Here is a 27,151-nt window from a genome sequence, read left to right as displayed (position 1 = left end):
CCAACATCCAAGTGTTCCACTGTTTTTTTTAAATTGGCTTTAAAAGCAGACGTCCAATGGCTAAACTAATGGTGTCAATCTGCCCAGAATAACTGCCATATCGGTGTTACATTCTTTCAACAATTTTTTTGTATTATCTGTACCTAAACATGTCCCACACTTAAAGGCTTTCTGGTTTTCTATAGATACTAGACGAGATACTGCACATGTACAATCCAAATTTTCGTGCTCGTTATACGAGGAGTATATCTTAAGATTTAAAATAAGTTATTAGAAATTACGGGTGCGCGTTATACGCCGGGGCGCGTTATGCGCCGGAATATACGGTACTTACAGAGTGATGTGGGTTAAGAAGAGTAACCAAAGTCATTTTTAGAAAAGAGGACATTTAAAAGGAATTGTTGAATTAACATATTAATGCTTTCAATTATAAACATAAGTGTATAGTGTATAACCAGTAATTATGTGTGGCGGGTATATATTTAAAGAATATCCAAATTGAAAGTTAAAGTTACATTTTATTTATTACTAATCATTATACATATCAATAAGGAGAAGGAGGACCACACTTACCCATAGCTGCTCGTATTGAGAGGCAATCGGACTGAGGAGACTATCGAGAGGCAAATTCTCTTTCTGACTAACTCCTCTTTTTTTGGAGTTTATTTATATATATTATTTTAAGGGGTTAAACGTGGTCTCGTGTTCTTATCATGCATCCGAAGGTCGACAAATCAATCTTCTTGTGACAAATTTCTAGAAAGTTAAAAGTTCAACTGACCATTCGATTGCGAGATGAGAGCACGGGATCTTAATCAACTGTTTAATTAACAAGTTTGACCACGAGAATTGTCACGAGGCAACGTCGTGACAATATCCACCTCAACCTATTAAAAAAAAAGAGAAGAAAAAAAAAGAATTCTCACTCATAGGGTGCAGCTGGGGTTAGTGAGCTCCTCGTACAATTCCTTTCAAAGAAATACATATTTTACGTGAAGCATTTTAACTCTACATTTGTGCTTCTTTAATAGAATGGGAAAATTCAAGAACATAAGAACAAAATTCTACGAATTAGGTTTACAATAATGGTGAAACATGAAAGAAATAAAAATAAAAAAAAATAATAAAAATCTCTTAGGTATACATATTCTAAAAAAAAAACATAATATAGTTCTTGCATAACACCATATTAACTTAACATGGTATTCACAAAGATTTAATTTATATTTAAAACATAGTTAGTTATGCGATACATATAAATCATTTTCGAAAACAAGTAATACATGATGAACATACTGATATAAATAGGCATATAATTAGAAGGACAGCCCCTATAAATTTTAAGGAATAAAAAATACCAGTAAATGTAGGCATTGTAAGAAACTGAAAAAAGTCTGTACCAGAGGAATCGCTTTGTACGTAAGATTTTGTATAAGAAGTATTTAATTGAATTAAATTAAGGCTTGGCTCATTTAAACAGAAAGATATTAGTTGACAATGTTTCATATTACTTGAAACCAAACATATCTTTTCATCATAGCACTTTTTCTCCGCTAAGAATTGAATATTAAATTCCCTAGGTTCAGTTTCTAAAAACAGGCTTTGTGTATGTAACTGTAGAACTTGAAATTCTACAGATACTGTACCTGCTTGGCAATTGGAAAGAGCTGTTATGTACATTTCACTTAGAATTTGGCAGCTGTAACAACCTTTTGATTTAATATCTTTAGAGGTTATTTTCGGGCATATTTCATTGTGTTCTAGTGATATTTTATAGTTTTTAAAATGAAGTTGCACTCTTACTGGTGCCGAAGAAAGTAAGTTCGACTTCAGTACACCTTTTTCAACCGCTAGCAGGTGCATATCTCGTGTAAGAGGAAGAGAATTCTCTTTTGTTGAAATCATGGTTTGCAACCCATCTGGACGTTTTTCACAACGTAGCGTGGTTTCAAAAAAATTACAGGTAACCATGTCCTTGTCAAAAATAAAATCTTTTGTGTAGCTCGTGTTAGCTTGTACTTGCCCAACCATACCTGCGGTTGGATGGTTTTGAGGACTGGACTGTATAAGATATGCTTCGGAAGGATCACCTACTCGAAGCACTAAGGAATCTGATAGATGGAGTGGAGGCTGATTGTAAGAACCTAAGATTTCTAGGAATATGCCATCAGAAGTGACGGCGGTTGACTGTAGTGTGAGGAGTTCCGTGGACATATTCCTGGCTCGTTCCACCGCTATAGTATAGGTGCAACGGTGTCCAATGATTTTGCGGACCTCATAAGAATTCAACAGATCCGGAACAAAGAACAATCTATAAAACAGGCAACCCATTCTGGATACAATTATGCATCCACTCCCTACACTTGACGGATGACAAGCATTAAAACCTGGGTAGGTGAGGCTTTCGTCGGTGAGTCCTTCAAATTCTTTTCCGGCAACGCAATGCTCTCCCCATGCACATTGATAATTTTGAGGACATGCTAACTGTGAGATGGTACGTTCTTGGACAGGAAACGTGAAGTATTTACGCTTGGTAGAAAAGCTGCACTGTGATGAAACTAAGCGTAATTTAAGCTGTAGTAAATTACTCTTTCTAGAGTCCTGGAACCAAAGGCAGGCCTCGTAATCCAATCCTTTGAGGGTGATTTCGGCGGTAGTGAACATATCGCATTTTCTCACGCCTTCACGTGTGTGACAGTTTTGTATATCAGATGTGATGAGTGAATGTGTCGAACAGTCAGCTAATATCATTGGAAAAATGCATAGTAACACAAGTAACGATGCCTGTGTTGGAGGCAATGGTATATTTTGAAGTTCGAGGTAATTATGGAAGTCATTAAATTGTCTTCTTATCCCTGTTCCAATGACTGCTCCACCCAGCATGAAAAAGCGTAGGAATGCCTTTGCAGTTCTGGTCAAATTACGCAGTAGAAAAATAATCACCTTTATCACTGAAATGAGTCCTTTACATGCTAATTTTAGAAAAAATAAAAGCACTAGGGTAAATAAAACAAGAATAGAATATATGCCATACGCTATATATGATGGCCAACATTGGATTTGTTGGAAAAAGGTCCAACAAAAAAAACACTGTGATGCTCGGCATATTTCTTTGCCCTCTAACAATACCTCACCATGGATTGCTTTACCAGATGTAGTAATGAAAATTAGCGTGAGTTTTGTCTTAAAGGCTACCAACTCCACTGGTAGTATAACATTGTGATCATTGTAGATATTTAAAACAATTTCATTGCCTGCAGCTCTTGCAATTAATTTACCATCTTCTGGAACTGTCACTATGGGGTCATTGAAAAGTAAAGTAATGTTATTTTGCGTGAATGACGCGGCTTCATACTCTAATAACTGACGTCGGTGATGGCGCGCTGGTATTCTATGTAGACATATAGGAACGGATATCAGGGTTGGGTTTGTAAGGAAAAGTGAATCCGAGGAATGTTGCAAATCATATTGTAAGTGCTGAACGTTGCATTCACAAGTTGAATTTAAATCACATGTTTTCAACTGGCAAAATTCCTGGGTTCCCGTGCAGTTTTGGGCACAATCACATGGTATTGATGTGTCGGAGCGCTTGTTGGAACTGTCATGGCATTGGAAGTATGAAACATTCCCAGCACGCGAAGATGGCTTTTCGTGGAATATTGTCGGGACGAAAAGTTGATCCTCTGACCAGATAAACGTTTTTAGACCTAAAACACATCCATTGCAATTTACAAGGTGGCATGCGTTTTCTGGGAAATCCATTTGGTCTGTAAGATTTTGAGATGCCTCTGTGCATGAATATCCAGCTGGGGTATCTCTCTGGCATATTTTAACAGCTGAGATCTGTGCTCCAAAGTAGGAACTCCAAAGTAGGAAAAGAATGATTATTCCTATAATAAGGGATAGAAAGTGTGGTCTCCTTATTTAATTAAATTATGTTATCTTATGTATTTTTTTTTTTTTTTTTGTATTTACTTATTTAATAAAGTCATGATTCTATAATGGAAGAATCTGCGTTGTGTTAAAAAAAAAAAAACATTTTTTTTTTTTTTTTGAAATTATATTTTATTTTAGAATAAAGAGTATTGATATGTAGTAAAAAAGTTAGGAATTCTTTTAAGTTGTTACCGCCGGAAAGCTGGATAAGGAGAGACTACTATCTCAATAGTTTGAGTGATTTTATATATGTAACATAACAAGGAAACTATAAAATTTATGAAGATAAAAATTTAGTACTAATAATAGAGATTAATCAAGAAAAACCAGGGAGGAAATAAAAATTTAAAATTAAAAAAAAATAAGACATAAAATTATTAAAAAAATATCTGCTCAATTGATTATCTTTTCTTTTCTTTTCTTTTCTTTCTTTTTTTTTTTTGAAAAAAAAATATTAAATATTAATAATATGTATAAATACTTATGATAATGTTTTGAAATGCTCAAGAAGTTGTTTTACGCCAGCGTAACACATCTCCTTGAACAGTGAACTATCATAATTTTCTTTTTTGATCAAGGGTAAGTTCGGCCGTTACGTACCCAATTTCGATAAAGGTATTTACACAGATAAAAATTCTTTCAAATTACGTAGAAAAGATCTTTTTTCTTTCTTTTTTTTTTGTTTTTTTTTTTTTTTTTGTTATCCACTAGAACTTTAAATTTTATTTGTGAATTTTATTTAAATATTATCCTTTTTTTTTTTCTTCTTTGAGAAATATTTCGAGGGGGGAAAAAAAAGTTTTTTTTTTTTTTTTTTTTTTTTTTTTCATAAAATCTATATGAACGATAATATATTCGCGTTTTCTGAGGTTTGTGAAATAGCGTATTAATAGTAGTATCATGTTTCGTTTGTAGGTCCATTAGTTTTACGGCGAGTGCATCCGACATTTTGTCAACAATATTCTTGTCCGCTTGATCCTTATCTCCGGTGATTGCCCAATTCAGAAATCTATCCGTAATCGAAGTTTTTTGACTAGCTGACTTGGTTTCATCAGTCTTAATTGCTCGAGGCCGTCAATCATATCGGCTATGAGTTGGATTATTTGCAGGAGCGGTGTTGTTTCTGATGTCTGCGGCTGCGCAGTTAGGCGTTTTATTGTTTGTTATCTCCGTTGGTAAAGTCCTTTGTACCTCAGTGGAGGAGGAATTGTTTGCAGGACGTTTTTGTGGATGGTGATAAGGGGGAATGTAATCATCAGTTTCACTCTCCTCGTAAAACAAATACGAATTAGTAGCTGTTTGACTATTTAAATTCTCTATGTTTGATGTAGGCTGATCTTGATGATTAAGAGAAGGTAAAATCAAATCAGCTCGTCTTTCAACAAAGGGAAATAATCTATCAACATGACATCTTAAAGGTTTTGCACGGGTTTTTTTTGTATCGACTATTGAGTAATTTAAATCTGAATGTTTTTCTACTATCCGATAAGGGCCTGAAAACTTCTTTGCAAATGCCTTTCCAGTAGATTGATTAGTACGTGGTGTAAAAAGGTACACCTTTTGTCCTAAATGAAATGATTTTTCTTGCGCAATATTTTCACGAAGTCGAGTCTGTTTTTCAGCAGACATTTCGAGATTCTTATAAACATTACGATAAACAAACTGCATTTTAGATAATTTATCCTCTATGTAATTTTCGCATGGAAAATAGTGAATGTGGGAGTTTTCTTCTAATATATGAAAAGGTAAGTTAAGATCACGGTTAAACATAAGAAATGAAGGTTTTTCATGAGTAATATCATGATAAGAATTATTGTAAATGAAGTTATAATAATCTAAATATGTGTCCCAATCAGTTGTCTTTTCCGACAGGCAAGTTAAACTTGATTTAATACTTAAATTCAATCTTTCCGATTGAGAGTTAGTTTGAGGTCTATAAGGTGTAGTTTTTAATTTATTAATTTGTAGTTGGCGTGAAAGTTCATTAAAAAGATTACTTTGAAAATTTGTCCCTAGATCTGTTAGTATTGCATTAGGAATGCCAAAAATTATGATAAATTTCATAAGTTTATTAGCAATTGTTTGAGCTGTAATATCTTTTAAAGCGTAAAGAATGCTATATTTAGTAAAGTGGTCGATAATTGTCAATACAAATTTATTTCCTGACATGGACATTGGCAACGGTCCTAAAATATCTAGGCTCACGAGTTCCATAGGCTGAGAGGGTGTCACAAAATTTTGAAGAGGTGATTTAGTTATTGGAAAACCTTTTCGTTCAATGCATAATTTACATGAGTTGGAAAAATTTTTAATATCATTGTACATACCTGCCCAGTAATATTTTTCTTTTATAGTACGGTAATTTTTTGAAAATGCGAAATGCACTGTTTCGGAACCTTCTAATACATGAGGTATTAAGCTTTTTGGTATCACAATTTGTTCAAAATATTCATTTCGTGGTGCACGTTTGTTCCTATTGGCAATTCTTTTAAGTAATCCATTGTTCAAAAAATAATTATCGCATTGCGATTTACAATTAGCACTTTTACCTTCCAAATAGTCAATGATAGGACTTAAAATTGGGTCTGCTCTTTGTTCATATTTGATTTTGTCTATATCAGGTACATCAACTTTTACAGCATTTATTGTTTCTTCTATATCTCTTGATAAGAGATCTGATAAAAAATTTTGCGAACCTTTTATGTGCTCGAAATCAAAGTCATAATTGGAAAGTTCTAATAACCAACGCGAAAGTTTACTAGCTGGTGAATCTAATTTTAATAAATAGTTTAAAGATTTGCAATCAGATAATATTCTAAATTTTCTACCATAGAGAAACATCTTAAAATGTCTAATAGCCAGCAAAATAGCATAAGCTTCAAGATGCATAGATGGCCATTTTCTCTCATGCGGTTTTAATTTATAGGAAAAATAACTTATTGGACGTAGAATTCCATTTTTATCTTTTTGTAGAATGGCTGCACCTACTGCAATGGATGATGCATCCGTATTTAGGTAAAACATATCATCGAAGTTAGGATGTTTAAGCATGACGTCTGACAACAATTTTGTTTTAATTAGATCAAATGCTTTTTGTGCGAAAGAGTTCCATTGAAACTTATGTCTATTTTTAGTTAACTCCGTTAAAGGTGCTACAATTTCAGAAAAATTTGGAATAAAATCTCGATAATAATTGGCTAATCCAAGAAAACGCCTCAGTTTGCGTAACGTATTGGGGATTGGAAAAATTTTTATGTTATGAAGGTTATCAGGAAGGGGCTTTAAACCTTCCTTATCTACTATATGTCCTAGATATCGGATACTTGTTTGAAGGAATTTACACTTTTTTGGATTTAAAGTCAAGCCATACTGACGAAAACGCTCAAAAACAAGCCGTAGTTTACGGATGGAGTCTGAGATTGAATATGAGGGTACAATTACGTCATCTATGTATGCTGATATGTTTTCGGACTGTAGACCATTAAGGATTTTGTCCGCTGTTTCCTGAAAAATTTGAGCTGAATTTTTCATTCCAAAACTTAAATATTTATATTGAAAGTTGCCATATGGGCTTGAAAAAGCAGTTAAATGTTTGTCTTCTTCGCGTAGTTTAATTTGATGGAAACTAGAATTGGCATCTAAGGTACTAAAATAATTTGCGCCTCGCAAGGAGTTTAAAATGTCGGAGATTAAAGGTAACTTATAAGTTGAAGAAATTGTAATTTGATTCAGTTTACGATAATCTATTACTAAACGCCACTGGTTCTCTTCTTTCTTTCGAACTAAAATTAAAGGAAAACTATATCTGCTATTTGTTTTCTCAATTATGCCCGAATTTTCTAAGTCTGAAATTTTACTTTTAAGTGTGTCACGCAAGGATACTGGCACCGGGAAAGGTCTACATTGAATTGGGGAAAAGTCAGTTATTTCTATTGGAGGAGCTTCTAATGTGCATTTTCCTATTGTTTTTAAGGAAGTGCTAAATATGTCAGCATATTCGAAAATCAAATTTGATAATTCCTGTTTTGCTTCGTTTGGAATTCCAGTCATATCAAAATCTTCTAACTTTAATTCTTTTCTCCTAATATCAGCAATAGATTCATTCTTGTTAGCTTTAATTTCAGAATTTATGTAAGCGATTTTCATATTCTTATTTAAATGTAAATTTGTTTTTGAGAGGTTATTTATTACTAACGGGATTTGTCCATTTTCATCAACCATGCACAGCGATTTATGCACTTCAACGTTGTAATTTAGATTAATAGGTGTCAATAACACAGAACTTCCTGGTTGAATATTATGATTAGATTTAATTTTAATTACGGCTGATTCGTTTGGCTTAAGTTTAACCTTTTTCACAAGTTTACCAGTAGTTTTCATTAATAATACGTTAATTTTATGCACTCCAAATTTATGTATTTGGGAGGATGAATCACTAAAAGTTACCATTTTATCTTCAAAGTTTATTTTACACTGAAATGAGGAAAGAAAATCGAAACCTAAAATTACATCGTAGTCCTGGGCAAGATCTGACTTAGTGACTGTAAAATTATGCTGCAAAACTTTGTCTGTAATTAAGAATGATAAGGTAACATTACCATTAGACTTTATTTCATTTCCAGTTAAAGTAGTAATTTTGATATTAGGATTAAAACTATTAAATGTGATTAATTCGGAAGGTATTTTTCGAAATGCTTTATTGCTTATAAGAGATACACTTGCTCCGGAGTCCAAAAGAGCATAAAATTTTATATTTCCTACATTTAATTGGATTACTGGTAATGCGCAATGTTTTCCTACTTGATAAGATAAGTTTGTATCATTGTAACCCCTTACATTTTGAGAGAACTGTGGGGGTTTTATCGTTCCCTCTGAAAGTTTAAATAACGTTGCTTTGGAAAAGTCTGTCTGTTATCTGCAGAAGGTGTGGGATGGGCCATTGACCTCGATTGAAAGGCACGAGTGGTGTTAGGAGCATTATTGTATTCCTGTCGCCTGTAATTATTATTATCCCTATGAAAAGAGGTGCGTTGATTATCTGAAAATCTGCGCCTAACGCCTCGAATGTTTTGATTACGTTGAAACCAACATTGATCAGATGCATGATTTTGACGACCACAGTGGATACACTTTTGATTTCTTTGTGGCATTTGTTGGTGAAAACCTAGATTTTGTCCTCTTATATTTATTTTCTCGATTTGTTTTGCGAGATTGCTTATCATCGCACTTGAAATTTCAGTCTGCTTATTAAGAAACTCGGTCATTTTTCTTTCGAGTCCCGTTTCTGATTCCGTCGCAACATTATTACAGCTTTCTGGATCACAAGTGAATTTCAAATTCATTTCATCCAATAGCGCACTTTCTACAGCTTCATCGAACGTATTTGGGTTTCTGCTTAGGGCTAAACGCTTAAGAGGTGTTTGCAAACCCTCCAAAAATTTTGCCAATTTTGTTTGGTCTACTATAGGACCCGCATCTTCCTTCGATGAATTTTCTATCCCGAAATAATTTATAGTCAAGTTTGAGACTCTTGTCGAGAAACTGCGAACGGATTCACCCGGATTTTGTTTACAGTTTGAAAATTGCTGCTGACGATGGGAAAGTGTTGTTTTGCTTTCAAAAAATTTAGTGAATTTTATTTTTATGCTGTCAAATTTTTTTTCATGAATTAGTTCAGGGTCTTCTATGAAAAACTGTAACGCGGGACCTTTTAACTTACTCTTCATTACGGCAATATGTTCCGCATCGTTCCATTCCGCGATTTCACCAACCTCTTCAAGATTTTTAAGGAAATATTTAACATTTGAAAATAATTCTCCATCGAATATGTTTACTAAATTCTGATATCCAGCGATCTTATTTGGGCTTGGGGGATCGGACATTTTAAAAAAATTCTTGTATATGTATATTATTTATTTAAATAAAGAAAGAATCTTAACAGTAAATACCATTTTACATAAAAAACAGAGAACATCAAAGAATTACATAACACTATCATAGCACAAGGATTTGAAAACAAAACAAAAGAAATCACTCAAAAATATTGAAATAGTAAACTCCCTATCCATTAGCATTGAAAACATTTTTGTTAAAGGCACCATAATGTGACGGGTATATATTTAAAGAATATCCAAATTGAAAGTTAAAGTTACATTTTATTTATTACTAATCATTATACATATCAATAAGGAGAAGGAGGACCACACTTACCCATAGCTGCTCGTATTGAGAGGCAATCGGACTGAGGAGACTATTGAGAGGCAAATTCTCTTTCTGACCCACTCCTCTTTTTTTTTGGAGTTTATTTATATATATTATTTTAAGGGGTTAAACGTGGTCTCGTGTTCTTATCATGCATCCGAAGGTCGACAAATCAATCATCTTGTGACAAATTTCTAGAAAGTTAAAAGTTCAACTGACCATTCGATTGCGAGATGAGAGCACGGGATCTTAATCAACTGTTTAATTAACAAGTTTGACCACGAGAATTGTCACGAGGCAACGTCGTGACAATTATGTTACACAGAAAATATATATATTTTTTTAAGGGGTGGGATGAGACAATTTTTAAAATCTCTTTATGGACGAGATCAGTTAAATGTCATATAATTGTTTTTCCGTATCGTAGTTTGTTATTTGAAAATAAAGTTCAAATTGACAAACGATGAAATATTAAATTTTCATAGCTTCGTAAATTAGTGAATTTTTTTTTTATTTTAATAAAAAAAAATGTGTTGGTTTTTATCAAGGCATTTTTGTTGTCTTCTTAAAGCAAAAATTTAATTGGGTCGTGGAGGTACGAAATTTTCCCACCAGCCTTGGAGAAACGGGCTAATATGGATTGATTTAAAAGAATTGGTTGATCGGATTTTTTGGATCTATTATTTTTAATGAAGCTTCGTTTGATTATTAAAAAGATTTTTTTCTAAAATTGAAAAAGTAATTTAAATTATTTATTAATTTATTTCGCGTCATGCATTTTGAATTTTCTACATTATTATTTGTGAAATTACCGTTTAATTTTTTACTAATATCCTTATTATTAATTACTGATATTAATATTTTTAATATAAAGGTCAATTTTATAACAAAAAAAATATTTTTAATAAAATTGTATTTTTATGCAAATATAATAAAAATAATAATGTGCACCGGTTACTGCTAGGTATTGCAAAAGATACTAAAAAGTTTAATAAAATGAAAATTAATTTATGTGAAATACTAAAAAATCAAAGCTTGCATTTTTTTTTTTAAAAAAAAGGAAAGTAATTATGGCTTATGATACGAAACTAGTGGTAGTCCAGGACTGGTCAGTAATCACGTAACAAAATTAATACAAACATACCTATATGAAATAACAATGATGAGGAGGTTGTTGTGGACCTAAAAAAATTTATCGTTGATGCACAATGTAGAGATTCAGGTGCAGTCAAATAAAAAAAAAACTATTACGTTGTTCACCACAAAATTCTTTATTTTTGAGGATTTGAAGGATTCTTAGAACTTAGAACACAACATCACACATTTCCTTGAGAAAGGAGATTTTGGGAATACATCTTATTTTTGGTATACTTTTGAAGCGATGGGCATCTGGAGCGGAAGACATAAAAAAACTCGTCAACCAATGGAGGCGTGTCTATGGCGGATACCGCATCCCAAAAAACGGAAATATGAAGATTTTCTCTTACTGAGAGGAGGCTGCAAGCAAGTTGTTCTGGCTAAGCATTAATGGCGGGAGTCAGACAGAAAAAAACATGTTACGGATGGCAGATGGGTTTTTGATGGAAGCCAGCGTTCAAAATGTGGCGGTGACGAGAACACATCAATGGCGATGAGGACGCCATGTTTCCAACCAAAACAAAATTCCACACCCCAGGGAGGAGGGAAATGAAACTCCGTTGAGCGGAGAGCTGCAACTTCGCCGGAAAATAAAATCGAATGCTAATGAGCTGGAACGCTGGAAATAGATGTAATCTCGGCTTTTGGCGCGAAGCACCACTTACCGAACCTTCGAAAGTAAAAAGTCCTCATTTGAATAGGCATAAATTTCAAAATGAAATTAGATGAAAAGTTCATCAAAGCAAGGTGCTGTGGAGGTCATGTGAAGATATGTCTTGTAGGCTGTGGAGAACCACACTATTTCTGAGTCTCTGGGAGGAGGGAGCTAAGCAGCTTAACAAGCTCTTCGTTTTGTAAAAGTTCTTTCATTTCCTTGAAGAGAAGTAGGAATCTACTGGTTGCATCAGTAGACTTTTTAGGTTGATCACTTTTTCCTTTTGAAGATTTTCTGGGTCTTGCACCACAGCCCGAAAAACAGGCCGGGTGCTCACCATCACAATTGATGCACTTCTTAAGAGAGGATCTGGGTTTCGTACACAAGTACGTAAAGTGAGATTCGGCACATTTCATACAGGCTGGTTCGGTTGCTGGACATCTGCGTTGGGTATGGCCGTACTTTTGACACCGATAGCAATGTATTTGAAATCGTCCTCCTCTAAATCTTTCAACTTTAACTGTTTTCACTAGCATTGAACTAATGTTGAAGATATTTCTGTTGGTGGGCGTGTCCATTAGTATGATGAGGAAAAGTGGGAGGGGCCTAAGCTCCTGCCCTCTTCTTCTTTTAAGCTGCACTATTTTCTCAGGTCTAAGTCCAAATTCAATGAGATATTTCACTATGACTGGAATTTCCGTATCAATTTGAAGTCCTCTAATAAGGGTTTTAATCTTTTGTTAGGAGTAGAGTCCTTAGTAATGGTGTTAGAAGTGGTGGGCTCTACCGGAACGGTATTCTCCACATACTGGGTCCACTGGGGTGGCGGAAGCAGCAACTGGGTTTGGGCTGGTGGGCTTGCCCTCTGTGTCTGCTAGTGTTGCCTGGTTAACACTAGCCTTGAACTTTTTCTTCATCTTTTTCTCTGGGAGATTAGGAATATCTGAAGTGTCCATCTGAATGGTGGTCTGTGATTGTATCTCAGGCACATTGCTTGGAGTAGTAGAGTCGGTATCAGCATCTAATGAGCATCTGTGCGCTCAGACATTTATACTAAACTGTTTAAAGTCGAAGTTAAATTATTTACTTACTGAAAGTTAAATTTCCTAACTTTTACAAGTTGAGGTGTTCGATCAATATTTATTAAAACGTTATGGTTAAGAAACACATCAAGCACTTGCATGACACGCGGAGATCAAAGATACCGGCAAGCAGATGTCATTCCAAGAAAAAAAGGGGTTGGAAGCGAAAGGTAATTTATAATTTATTTAATCTTTCGGTTAATTTAAGAAATTATTTCTAATAAAATACCATTAAAAATAAATGGCATTTTTTAAAATTAAATATAATATTTCTAACAACAATATAATGAATAAATTATGAAAAGGACAAGAATTAGTAACTCTCATCATGCGTTTCCAATCAAAATAATTATATTCTTTAATAAAGAAATATGCTTCCTTAATGACCATTTTCAACGTTCATTGAGCCGGCCGGCCTGTGTAGGGGGCAGGGAACTGTCCTTGCATCCGAAAGGTTCTGGGTTCGAATCCCGGACAAGGCATGGATGTTTCTCTCTCTCTGTGTTCTATGTCCTTTCTCCTTTGCGTGATTACGTGAATGTGGCCCACCCTATGAATGGGTTAGTGGCAGTGTGGCGTCGCAGCAGTCGAATTCTTGGCCATAGATGGAGCCACTAAATCAAGAACAATCGCATCCCCTCTGCCTAGAAACAGGCACACGACGAAAAAAAAAACGTTTACTTCAGTTTTTCTAAATTTTCATTTCGAAATAATCCATAATTCAGATTATTTGAACTTATTTATATTATTTATTTCAATTTATTTATTTTTAACTTATGTACATACACTTAAAACGAATCCTTAATTAGACTGCATAAGAACTGGCAATATAACTTTCCGACATAAAACCTAATTTTAGATTATTAATGATAAAACGGTGAAAAAATAGTCAGCTTCAAGGCCTTGTTCAATTGCTATTAATTCACTTTTGAAGACCGATGAGAAATCAGGGTTGCGGGAGCCCTGGTTTCTCAATGTAGATGCCTGCGTCCAGTTTACTGCCGTCTGTAAAAAATTTTATGGCATTGTCGGGGATCTTTTTTATGAAGCCAACTGTCAGAGATGAGCTGGAATGGAGACCGGTGAACGGGGTAGTAAAATCGAAGTGGGATTGAGGCAAGATTTTAAGGAGTGGGCCTCAATTTCATTATAAGGCAAACGCAGTAGCTTAGCCTGACTGATGAAGCTGTTTTTCTTAAGTCTTTGATTGTTATTCCTGTTGGGTTCTATTATGCTGACCGTAGCTTGTAAGTTTGTTATAATATTTGGTAAGGTTGGCCTTTCTTCTAGTTTGGAGAGGTTGCAAATTAGCCTCATAGAGAACTACTTCTCTCGGACAGCTGCGTCTTAGTCCAGTAATAATTCTAGCAGCACTGAGTTGAACCTCCTCCAATCTACCCAAGTTGGTGACTGAGGCACAGTTATAAACAGGGAAACCATACTAAGATGGGCCTAATTAATGTCCCCCCTTCAGGTCCTCGATTTCCTTAGGGTCAACGGTCTGATGGACCTTGTCTGACTTCGTCAGACATTTGGAGCTACAACAACGATGACAAATCTTCCCTCCTTTAATTCTGAGAAAGGTTCCTATTTGGTTATTCGAGTTATACAAAAATACATATTAAGTGAAACTTTATTAAAAATAGCTAACTGTTTTTAACTATAATACCCATCGTAAAATTCATTCACTTGCCAATAGTACCCTATTTAATTACTGTATTTTCAAAAAAAGAAAAAAAAACGTTTTGTACTTAAATGAGAATTGAAATTCATCCATAATTTTTAAATCTGGAGAAAATAGTAAAACACAAAAACTAAACTGGCTTCATATTTGCAAAGCATTTTTATATAATTTATTATATTTCTCTCTTTTGATAATTTGCTCTTTTTGAGATAACAACAGTTTTTATTAAATTTAAAATATATTGGACTGGCTGGAATTACGAAAGGTATAATATTGGTAAATAAAGCTAAGTAAGTGACAGAAGGAAAAAAATTCAATGTTTGTGTTTGTCGCGCATATAAAGTTGTCTCATGCTCAAGCGATCAAATTTCACTTATATAGTTTGTCTATGGAAAGAACTCCCCTCGCCACGAAAGCCGTCTGCTGCTATAGAAACAGGAAATAGTGCATTTTAAAGAGGGGAGCATCTTTCTACCTTGATTCTCCTACCAGCCCGACTCAAAAACTGTCTTAAATAATGACCCAACTTACCCTTGAAATAGTTGAACCTCGTAACCATAGTCACCGCCACCACTCCAGACGAATGGCTATGAACAGTTTTTTATATTGTCCACTGAACATGAGCCATATCCATCTACATCTGGAAAATCCTCATACATTTGAGGGTGAATAGGCATTGATTATGTTTCAAAACCTCTACATTACCTGAACACCAATTTCTTATCTTCAATACATAACAATTTTAAACATTCCTAATGCTTATAAGGTTTCAAAGCCTTTGTAAGCATTCGCGATAGCAACGCTCGATTACGCCATCTGGGGAGAGATCCATGCTTTTAACCCTTCCCTCTCCTCCTCTTTTCAATTATGTAGGAATGTGTGTACTACGATTTTCTTTCTTTTTCTTATTATTTTTCGTATTTAATCAATAAAAGTATTTTTTTTTTGTTTCTATTTCTTTAAATTTCTATGATTTTAAAAAATCACGACATTTTTTATAGCCATCAAGTCTTGAGACACTAATTTTTGACATGCTTAAATTGTGACAAAATTATTTATTTCCCCGAAATAAGTTTTTCAATTTTTAACGTAAATATTTTTTACAAAATTTCAAAACACCTCTCCAACGAAGAAAATCTGTAATTTAGACTATATTATATACTATTCGTTATTTTTATACTATTTTTTGTTTATTTTTAGGTGCCTTTTTATTATATGTCAAGAAAAGAGAGACTCCTGCAGCACTTAAAAGACACCAAGAGTAGTAACAATGCCTGGGAGTTTTGTGAATTGCTTAACTCTATAAATAAACTTAATTCGGATAAAAAATCTTTAAATAGTAATTTAATTATGAATCGGCTTAAGGAAATAATTCATACTGAAAAACCTGAATATAGCATGAATAAATTTATCTTGAGGTCCCTAGAGAATAGAACTCATCACTTAAAAGAAGTAAGTAAGCTTATATCTCGGTTTCTTTTGGATATTGATAATTTTGACTGTGAAAAACAGAATTCAGAAGAATATTTAATGCATTTCATTCAAGAATTCCAACGTCTTTTTAATATCTATGCTCGTCCTGGTATGAAATTTTATGGTTTTATGGAATCAATTTCTATTGCTTTAAAGCACATTGCACTGAACTGTACAAAAGACCTTCTAAGAGCACTGGCCAATAAATACCAATTGCATTTCTTCGACGAAGAGAAGAAAAAAATTGGATTTTTAATGGTAGAGGCTATTACACCTATTGAAAAATTTGTATATTATAGAAGCGGTGGTGAAACATACATGAAAATAAAAAGTTTTTTGTTGTTTCAAAGATCCTCCCTTCAGTATTTCAGAGATTTTTTTGATTCATTTCCTGTTGATGAAACTCCATTAAAACATTTTGATATGAACAGGATAGATTTGTGCATCAAGAAATTAGATAGGAATATTGATATTATGTGTGAAAGTGCTGAAAGTTGGGCTGAAGAATCGGAAGAGGAGGATGAGGATAATTTCAGTCCCTGTGATTACGCAGAACACGATGACATCAAAGAGGATGGCGAATCTATGCCTGAATCGCATGTGTGGTGGGCTAAGTGTTCTCAAACCCTAAATAATTTAAGGATTAATGCATTTCTTAATCAACTTTGTTATAATTCTTGAGCTGTAATATGACTTTCCAATAAAAAGAAATTTTTGTATGTTACAATACTCTGGATATTGAAATTTGTTGTTATGAATATAGGGCTGCCATTGGCGACTAAATCGACTATTTTAAAGCAATGCCCATCAACTAGGGCGACTATTTTAGTAGAAATATGAGCAAAAACAACTAATTTACAATGAGTTGCGTAAAATCGGCGACTTTTTTTTTTTTAGCCAATTAGCGACTAAAATGAAGAATAGCTTCATGAGTTTCCCCCTTCCCCCACTTTTTTTTGCAGCGCTTTCGTTTTATCCAAACTTTATTCTTCCTCTGTCAAAAGCAAGACAGACATGTTTTACCAATCAGACTAATGGAATTGAATTGCTCCTCCTGCTTCAGGAAGCTAATGTAATATCTCTGAAGATTACGTTTTTTCCCCTCTTTTAATTTAAACAAAGTGGCAAAATCAAAAAAAAAAAGGAAAAAAAAAATGCTGTCTTATAGGTCTCGCCGAAAAGTTTCTCCCCTACCTCAATGATTGATGGAGTTGGCGGAGGATCTCTAGTGAAAAAGCTCACCTGCTCCTGTAGATCATTACTCGCCAAATCTTTATGATGCCAAAGGGTTTCAAATGGAAAACCGATTTACCTCGCATTTGAGCGATATAGTTGATTAATTCTTCCTTTAGTCGGAGAGTGAAACTTTTTTGGAGGCGCAAGGGATTTTTAGAGAGAAAAGCTTTCTTATTCTCGTATGAAAAGGGATAAATCAGTAAAAAGTAAAGAAATTTAAGATTTTAAAAACAATTGTATAAAAAATTAGTATCATCTGTAATTCAAGACGCAAGTTTTAAATTGTTAGCTGTTAATTGTTAAAATATTCTCAGAAATAAGAATGATTTACTGTGAATTATTGATAGACGCTATACTTCCGCATGTTTGTGCGAGTAATTATTCAACAGAGAATACAACTATTGAGTAACAATGATGCCCTACAATAACGGGAGAGACATTCAGATTTTGACATTTTTATTAATTTCTCAAGAAATACTAAGAATATTATTTTATAACTGAAGAGATAGTTAGCTCATTCGTAGGGTTTAATTTAGCAATAAAAATTTAGTCGTCCAAGGGTATTCATTTAATTGTCATTAAATTTAATATGGTAGACAAATTTTAAAAAAAAAATTAACTTTACATTTGTATATTTTTTTATAGTATAACACTGAAAAATTAATAGAATAATATTAATAGAATTAGTAGAATAATATCAATAGAATTATCACTCGAGTAACGCAAACTCAGTTCTTAAAGGCCTTTCACAAAATAATTAGTTCTTAAATTAAGGGTTTCCTTGTCTTCTGAGTTGGCTTCCATAAAATAAATAGCAATCACGTGGTATATCTTTTCCCTAATCTACATGATGATTAGTTTGAAGTGGAGACGTGATTATCATTACTTTTTAAAGAATACATTAAATTCTTAATCACTTGTTTAATATATAATAAATATATAAAAACATTTCTAAAATTATGCATAGAGTGAAAAAACTACTTTAAAAGCTCATATCTTGAGAAATTTTTAACAATTTTTTTAATAAACTTTAAAATAGCAATTTTAATATTAAATGAAAATAGTTCCGAAAATTTCGTTGAATACTTGCAAAGTTATAGCCTAAAAAAATGCAAGAAAGAAATTTCTATTTTATTAAATTTTTCACATCTCCATAAATATGTAAGGGTTTGCAAATAACATCCAAAGTAATCAATGCAAATTAAAATCTTTTATTTCATCTATCAATCCATCATCAATCTTTTTTTAATCTATCATTCAAGTTAATTGCTTTATTTATTTTTTGGCATAGGGTGTTCAAAAATACTTGTTTTCGTTCGTAATTCATTGCTGGTCTTTGAAACTTTTTTTTAAGTATGAGAAATTTCATGACCTAATGACGACTAAAGTATTTCTTGAGAAATAATTCTAATTGGATTTAAACTACCTTATTTTAATTCTGCTATTCAAACTTTTTTCAATGTCTTGAATGTCTCCTACCTCATAAATTATTGGTCCAGTTTTTGTCACCACAGTTGTTACAATTGTTTATTTTAATGTTTTGCAAGATTCTGAAACCTGAAATTGCGACGGAATGTGTAGGAAAAGGAACACCATGAAATAAAAAAAAAATTCATATTTTTTTATTATTTTAAGAATTATTAATTCTTAGAAAAAAGTACCATGCGAGCATACCCACTCTGCAGAATAATGAAAAGACCATTTTTATTTATTATGTGGACCGGAAAGTGATGTCGTTTCAGCTCAGTAAATATTCGTTAGTCTTAAAAATCAATTTATTGTTTTCGATTCATTTTAATATCTAAAGCACGGAAACGACATTACTTTCCTGTTCACCTAATGCAAACTTACTACGAGTTTTTAATTTATTTATCTTGACGAAATTTATTGCAGTTCTGAGATCTTTTTCCACCTATTTTTGGACTAAGAGTAACTATCATAGTTTCTTGAAGCTAATTATTTCAAAAAAGCAAGTCATAAGAATTTCTCTTTTTAACTCTTAATTAATTTAAATAAGTAAACTTAATTTTTTTCGAAAAGAACAAAACTGAAGACTGAAAGGAGTCTTAAGATAAGTCTTATTTTTTCGAAATTGTCGACTTTCTCAGATAAACTAGATTTTAATGATTATATTATTTCTAGATTAATATTTTCATTATTAATACAAACCGTCAAACGGGGGACTTGGTGCCATGCTGGATTTTCGAACTCAAGCGGCAGATGGCGCCAGAGGAAGGAACCGATTCAAATTCGAAAACTACCACTAAGTATAGCGCCAGAGGAAGGAACCGATAGTAGGGCGATTTTAACTGGGGTACTACACCAATCAAATTATAACCTAAATTGTAACCTACCGTAAACCGGGGCGAGTCTACCCATTTTTTCAGTTTGCCAACTTTCAAGTGGTCAAACTTTTGTAAATATTAAAGAAAAAAGGATTTTAATAGGTGTTTCGGAATCGCTATTTATCCCTCTTTTAAGCTGTGAAATCGATTTTAGAAAATATTAATAGTTACGCTGTTACTGTATTTTTTTATAGAACTGCTGACAAATTTCTCGTATGGGGCGAGTCTACCCATTCTACTAAAATGAATGCTAACATTGTAAATAATCAAATTTTACTGTTAAATTGTTATTTTAGTTACTATATAGGATATTTATGAAGTAAAATTCATAACTTTATTATATATTCCATTTTTTTATTCATAAAATAACACAAATTGAGTATTTGATCGATTATCGCATTTTGATCACAGTTTTGTTTTTATAATCATTAACATTATAAAATAACATTTTTTTCTGATTATTGTTGATAAAAATAAATTAAAATTAATATAAATTTACAATTAAATAATTAATAAATAATAATAATTAAAGACTATTAACAAAATCGAAATTCAAACATTGGGAATCATGAAAAATCCTTTTCCCATTCTTTTAGGAGGTAATAATAATTTATAAATAATAATTTATTTAACTTGCATTAAATAAAAAAAGTTAATTTTGCAATATAAAAATTGAAAAAATAGGTAAAATAAACATATTTTATATTTACATTTATATTTAACCTATAAATTTTCTTATTAATGATAAATTTATCAATGCAGAATTAAAATAATATACTCAAATTCATTTAAAATGACTTAATTTTAATATAAACAAAGTTCTAAATTATATTATTATGCTTTATTAAAACTAAATACGAATGGGTAGACTCGCCCCGCGAATTCTGGCTTTTTGTTTACAACAGCAAAACTTACATTCTTTTTGTTTTTTTTTCATATAAAATTAATGTAATTTTAGTCTTAGATAAGTTTATCACTTAACCAAAGTGAAAATAGTAATAATAATAATAATATACTTACGGAGCACCAACTAAAAGTTTGCTGATTTTCAATACAAATCTCTCAAAAGACGTTTGAACAGGTTGGTTAAAAAGACACCAAATAAATAAAAACGGATTAAACTACTACCACGCCATCTTCCTTAGAGTCTGAACTAAGTCCTCCGTCGGTAAAAAAATTTTTATTTGCTATTTAAAATAGTGAAAATTAAATAAAACTAAAATGGGTAGACTCGCCCCTGGATGGGTAGACTCGCCCCGGTTTACGGTACCATTATTTGTGTCGACGTGGGTTTTTGGTGTCGTGATCTGGAAAAGAAGTATGGTCTGGTAATCATATTTCGGAAGCAGCCAGAAAAAAGGTTAAGTTCAGTTTTCTGTTACCTAACTATCAAAGAAGTTCTACATGCTTCGACGTTTCAAAATGGTTTTTTTTTTACCAGTTATAACCCTTAATTCAGTGTGTAGTGACTAGGTGTCATCTTGTTTCGGTCTGTCATCTACGTGCCACCCACCTGTGACAGTCTGTTGTCAAGTAGAGAGCTTGCCATTGATGTCCTAGATGTTGACCACCCATCTACAACAGTCTCTGGTCAACTGTTGACAAGCAGTGAGTCAGTCAATGACGCAAAAAACACTTGCCCTGTGCAAGGTGACTTTGTTGCACCAAAATATAAAGGAAAAATGTACCCGGGTCAAATGATTTCTGATTTCGACAGTAGCAACAAGGCATGTGTGAAATGCCTGAAGAAAAGTGGACAATTCTGGAAGTGGCCTGACAGCCCTGATTTTTCGTGGTACAAAAAGAGACAAATCCTGACGAAGATTTGTCCTCCCGAACCTCTACCAAATGGCGACAAATTTCAGATTATTCTAAATTCGGATTGACTGAAGAGAGAATTTCTATCTCAAATTTGTAGTTTGTGTTTCGTTTAATAAATTGAGTTATTTTGAAAAACATTTTGAAGAGTTTCTTTAATAAATAACAGTTTTCCACATGTATGGCCTTTTTCATTTTAAAATTTAAAGGTATACTCATAAAAAAAATTAACTTATAATAGCTACAATGACAAGGAGATGAATTCTGGAGAGTGATGTCAGGTGCAATGTTGCTTTTGAAATATATCCAAGCGTAACAGCAACAAAACATATTTATTAATATTTTAAACAATAAACAAAATAATTATGAAAATATTAAGGGCCTTTAGCAGCCAAAATACAGAAATATAAAAAGATATTCTCATAGAGGAAAGACCAGCCTACGCGCCGACTCCTCTTCATCTCCTCTACTCTTACTTCTTTAATTGGGTTACTGATTAACTCGCCCTCTAGTGGTGAGTCAATCACTACACCCCCCAACCAAGATTGAAATATTACTTTTACTTTTAATCTGATATATAAGAATAAAATAAGCACTGAATATTTCTGTAAAATATATAAAAGTAAGCTTATAATTAACCACATGAAAATAACAATTATCCACTATTAAAACAACAATTATCAAATATTAAAACAAGTTTTCCAAATATTAAAATAAAATTAATATATTAAACTAATATATAAAATTAAAGAAATGTAAACATGTGTAAAAAGAAATACCACAAGTTTTACAATTTCCATCAAAACTACGGAAAACAATACTTGATACTGAACATTCTTAATGATAAAACATATCAAAAAATTTACTATTATATTGTCGAGCAGTCTAAGTCTCAGTAGCTCAGTGATAGAACTCGCTTCTATAAGGCAGAAGGTCCTAGGTTCGATACGAGAAGCGGATACTAATTCCCAATTTTTCTGATTTAATTCTATGAACATTCCAGAAGCTTCTGGTACATTCAGTTTACATCATTTCCTCTTTAGTTGTTCCTAGGAAGTTTCTAGAACATTCTATACCAGTATATAAGCGATCCCGTCATTTGTAAGCAGTTCAGTTTCTGGTGCAGACTGGTTACCGTCGTTTGTACTTTCTAGACATTAATAAATTGATTATCTAAACCGCATCTTGTCATCTGCATTTAAACATGCTAACGTGACAAATTTGGTGGAGGCGCCGGGTACGAGTTAACCTCTCAATCAATATAACGGAGCAAAACACTGACCCGCTTAGAAGAAGCCGTCGAGTCCAAGGACTTCCACCAGAATTTGGACTATACGAAAAACCTAAAGAAGCTGTTCCGGAAACGACTGTGCCAGAGACAGACATGACCACTGGGGACAACAGGATATGAAACCTGCCTTTTGGATGACACCAACAGTTGCTGCTGAAGCAAGGAAACTAACAATCTTCCGGGGTACTCCAGGACAAGACCCGACAAAATGGCTGAAGGAATACCAGAGAGTGTCATCGTACAATCATTGGGATGACACTATGCAATTAGCTAATGCGTACTTCTTCCTGGACGTCACCGCAAGACAACGGTACGAAAACAATGAGGAGTCACTGATGTCTTGGACTCTGTTTGAAAGTGACCTTTGGAGACACCCAATCCTACCTCAGACGAGCCAAAGACCACCTCAAGTCTCGCGCGCAAAAATCCGGCGAAAGCATCCAGTCTTACATTCAAGACGTTCTCGGACTTTGTATTCAGGTTGATCCGACCATGTCTGAAGGGGATAAGGTTTCCCACCTCATGAAGGGCGTCGCAGAAGATGTGTTCCAAGCCCTTCTAACGAGAGAAATTCTAACAACAGCTGGTTAAAAACTATCGGAATTCAACAGAATTTTTTATTTTTCTATTTTTGGCATATTAGAGTAATTTTTTTTTTAAATATAACCTCAAGCTTCCGAAATATAGATTTTCCACCAATAAAGAATAACGTAGATTTTATTTCCACGCTTTTTCATTCAAAACGTAGAATTTTAATTCACATTATTAGCATTATTTTTTGAAAAAATTCATGTTTATTAATTACTTTCTACAGCTATGCAAGTCTATATTAAGACAGCATTAAATGTTTACTTCAATCTGTACTTTCAGTCTCAAGAATCAAAAGATTTTAAAAATGTAATTTCAGATGTGTTGGAATTTAGCACACACTAAGAAAGAAAGTAATTTCGTTAACTAAAATTAATTAATGCAGCAATTTATTTAAAATACATTTTAAAACTAAGAAAAGAAAATAATAAAAGTATCAATAATTTAAAACACTGTTTTTTAACTTCTAAAATCAATATATATATATATATATATATATATATATATATATATATATATATATATATATATATATATATATATATATATATATATATATATATAATATATATATATATATATATATATATATATATATATATATATATATATATATATATATATATATATATATATATATATATATATATATATATATATATATATAAATTTGTTGATTTAAATCAATGTTTTTTTTTTTAAATCATTTGATTTAAATCAACAAACCCTGCTCTCAAGTAATAATTTCATTTAATTTTTTTAAAAAGAAGAAATTATAGTGCAAAAGCCCTTTTTATTTGAAATAAATATTCAAGTATATATACAGATACAAAAACGCCAAATTCAATACTTTTTAATTTTTTTAGATCAAGTACAATGACACTTAACTATCAAAATATTTTTGTACATTGTACAAGCTCATAGATCAAATAGGAAATGTTCACATTTTTTTAAGAACTTCCTGAATAAAAATTATAACTCCTTATCAGCACTGCTCTTCATTTAATGTAAACACATTTTGAATAAATCACATTGTTGCATATTTTTTAATCATTTCCATTTACAAATTTATATAAATAATGATGCATCAAAAACATGCAAATATGTCTATATTTAAGAAATGAAAATGAAGATGTTATTTTACAATATATTTTAAACAGGAAATTTAAAATAATGTAACAATAGTGTTCGCCTCATGAATAAAATTTCAAGCATTCTACAATGTAATGGTCTGAAAAGTAGCCGATTAATTAATAATTATATTTTAACATGGCAAACCTGTTTAATAAAAATTAATTTTTATCTTTATCATTGTTATAGTGAAATTCTGTCAGATGCGAATTACCAAGTAAACATTGTTTTTACAAGCCTATTCTAAACTAACTACAATACTTATTATTTATAGTCAGACTACACGTTTTAACAGAGTGGTCAACTACTACGACCGAGCATTGTTAAAAATGAGCACAATCATAATATTCACTGATAAATTTATTAGATCATTAAACGAATTCATGAATGTTTCGATTAAGCGGTTAAGATTATTAAGTACACTGAATGTTTCTACAGGAAAAACATTACCTACGATACTACTTTAAGGTTTTATGTATCTATCATTGAAATTTATATAGTTTACTAAAAATTAATGAATCATAAATACCTTTGAAGTTAAAAATTTCATTCTCGCTGACCCTCTATGACAGGGATGGCGAACCTTTATAAACTGCTGTTTGTAGAAAATGCAACACCATGAAGGAATCATCAGAATCAAATGAAATTCGCAGCAAATGTCAATTATAGGATATTATGCAAATTAATAAAGTTTCAGAGCCATCGCGCGTGCGTGGCGCGCGCAGCGCCCTCTGAATTGATGCTGAAAGCGTATAAATAAAGTGCTGTAGCGGGACGTTGAAAATAGTCTATGATTATTTGTTAGTGGCAAACGTTTAGTGAGACCTGAGTATGCCTCCACGACGGAAGAATAAGAAATTCAAGCAACTTACGGAGTTTGAACGAGGGAGGATAATCGGCCTTCGAGAAGGAGGATTTTCCTATCGCGCAATAGCAGCTCGTATGCAGCGGAACAGTTCCACAGTGATGCGAGTTTGGAAGCAGTGGACCGACGAGCACCGAACAACTCGAAAAACAGGCACTGGACGACAGAAGGTGACGTCAGAGCGCGATGATCGACACCTGCTCCGCATGGCGGTGAATGATCGCACAGCTTCCTCCAGGCAGCTGGCAGCACATTGGTCTACTGCTACAGGTGTACAATTGTCGGCTTCGTCAATTCGTCGTCGTCCGCTGCGCCGTGGATTGCGTGCAAGGGTGCCATTATACAGGATTCCCCTCACGGCGGATCATCGACGGCTGCGTCGGCAGTGGGCTCTTGAGCACAGAGACTGGCGAGCTGATTGGCACCAAGTTGTCTTTTCAGATGAATCACGCTTCAATTTGTGGACCCATGATGGCCGTGTTCGTGTTAGACGTTATGCCGGTCAACGCTGCCTTCCTGAGTGTATTATTGAACGACATAGTGGTCGAACACCCGGAGTTATGGTCTGGGGTGCGATTTCGTATCATGGACGATCCAATTTGATACGAATTGAGGGTAATCTCAATAGCAACAGATACGTCCGTGAAGTGCTACAGCCCGAAGTCGTTCCTTTCCTTCAAGGCATCCCTGGAGCTATCTTTCAGCAGGATAATGCACGCCCACATGTTGCGCGGACTGTTAGAGACTTCTGTTCAGCACAACGCATGCAACTTCTTCCTTGGCCTGCTTATTCGCCGGATATGTCGCCTATTGAGCACGTGTGGGATATGGTTGGTCGGCGTCTCACTCGTGATCCGCGTCCTGCAGTTTCCAAAGACGAACTTTGGTTGCGCATACAAGCGATATGGAATTCTCTTCCTCAAGCAGATATTCAACATCTGTTTGACTCCATGCCACGTCGTATAGCAGCACTTATTGCAGCGCGTGGTGGCTGCACCAAATACTGATTTCGGACGCTTAATTTGTTTCTTTTGTTTTGAAAATTTCATCATTTATTTGTATCAGTACAAGTCGTTTCTGCATTAAATTTCATTTGATTCTGATGATTCTTTCATGGTGTTGCATTTTCTACAAACAGCAGTTTATATCAACGTGCCATATTTTCTAAAAAAATGCTTACTGAGGTCATCGGCGTGCCATCAAATAATTTTGACTTCATGATTATTGGGAAAATAATAATATTCAATACTATCAACTCAAAACTCTTTATTTACAACGAAAATAAAATGCATTTTGCAAAAATCTCAGTTATACGCGTAATTCAATTAAAAATAACATCAGTGTGACTTCTGTTGTTGCAGATTAGATGACAAATAATTTATATTAGGTTAAAGCTTATATTAGGCTGTAAGATGTTAGTTTAAACCAGTTGTTACTGGTTGTAATCAGTTGTTACTGAAACAATTTTTTTCAAATCAATTTCTTTCAAAATAAGCGAATTATTAAAACCCATATAAATACCTGTGTCCCTTGTAGTTGTTAGCAACCATGTTATTTCAATTAATTCTTTCTTAATGATGCTTCCTAAGCACTATCGAACAAAAACAGCTAAACGTGCTGATTTAGTGACGTCAGTGCTTTCTTCAAGACATAGCGATATAAAAAGAGCGGAGTTGATGTCAATTTTTTTGTTCATCTGTTAAATTTCT

At 33.2% G+C, this 27,151-nt stretch overlaps 1 protein-coding gene across 1 annotated transcript in view; it reads left to right on the top strand.

The window, feature by feature from the left end:
- The window catches only part of LOC107438901 (uncharacterized), a 31,395-nt gene extending 14,500 nt beyond the window's left edge, over positions 1-16,895 (top strand). Inside the window, exon 4 of the mRNA XM_087160537.1 lies at positions 15,896-16,895. Within this exon, the coding sequence (XP_087016663.1) occupies positions 15,896-16,849 (954 nt within the window). The 3' untranslated portion in view covers positions 16,850-16,895. The remainder of the gene's footprint in view (positions 1-15,895) is intronic.
- Positions 16,896-27,151: the final 10,256 nt, after the last annotated feature.

Source organism: Parasteatoda tepidariorum, chromosome 4 (assembly GCF_982258835.1).
Source record: "Parasteatoda tepidariorum strain Cologne lab strain chromosome 4, Ptep-v5.0, whole genome shotgun sequence".
Lineage (NCBI taxonomy): Eukaryota > Metazoa > Arthropoda > Arachnida > Araneae > Theridiidae > Parasteatoda > Parasteatoda tepidariorum.
This window is presented reverse-complemented; position numbering and strand designations above follow the sequence as displayed.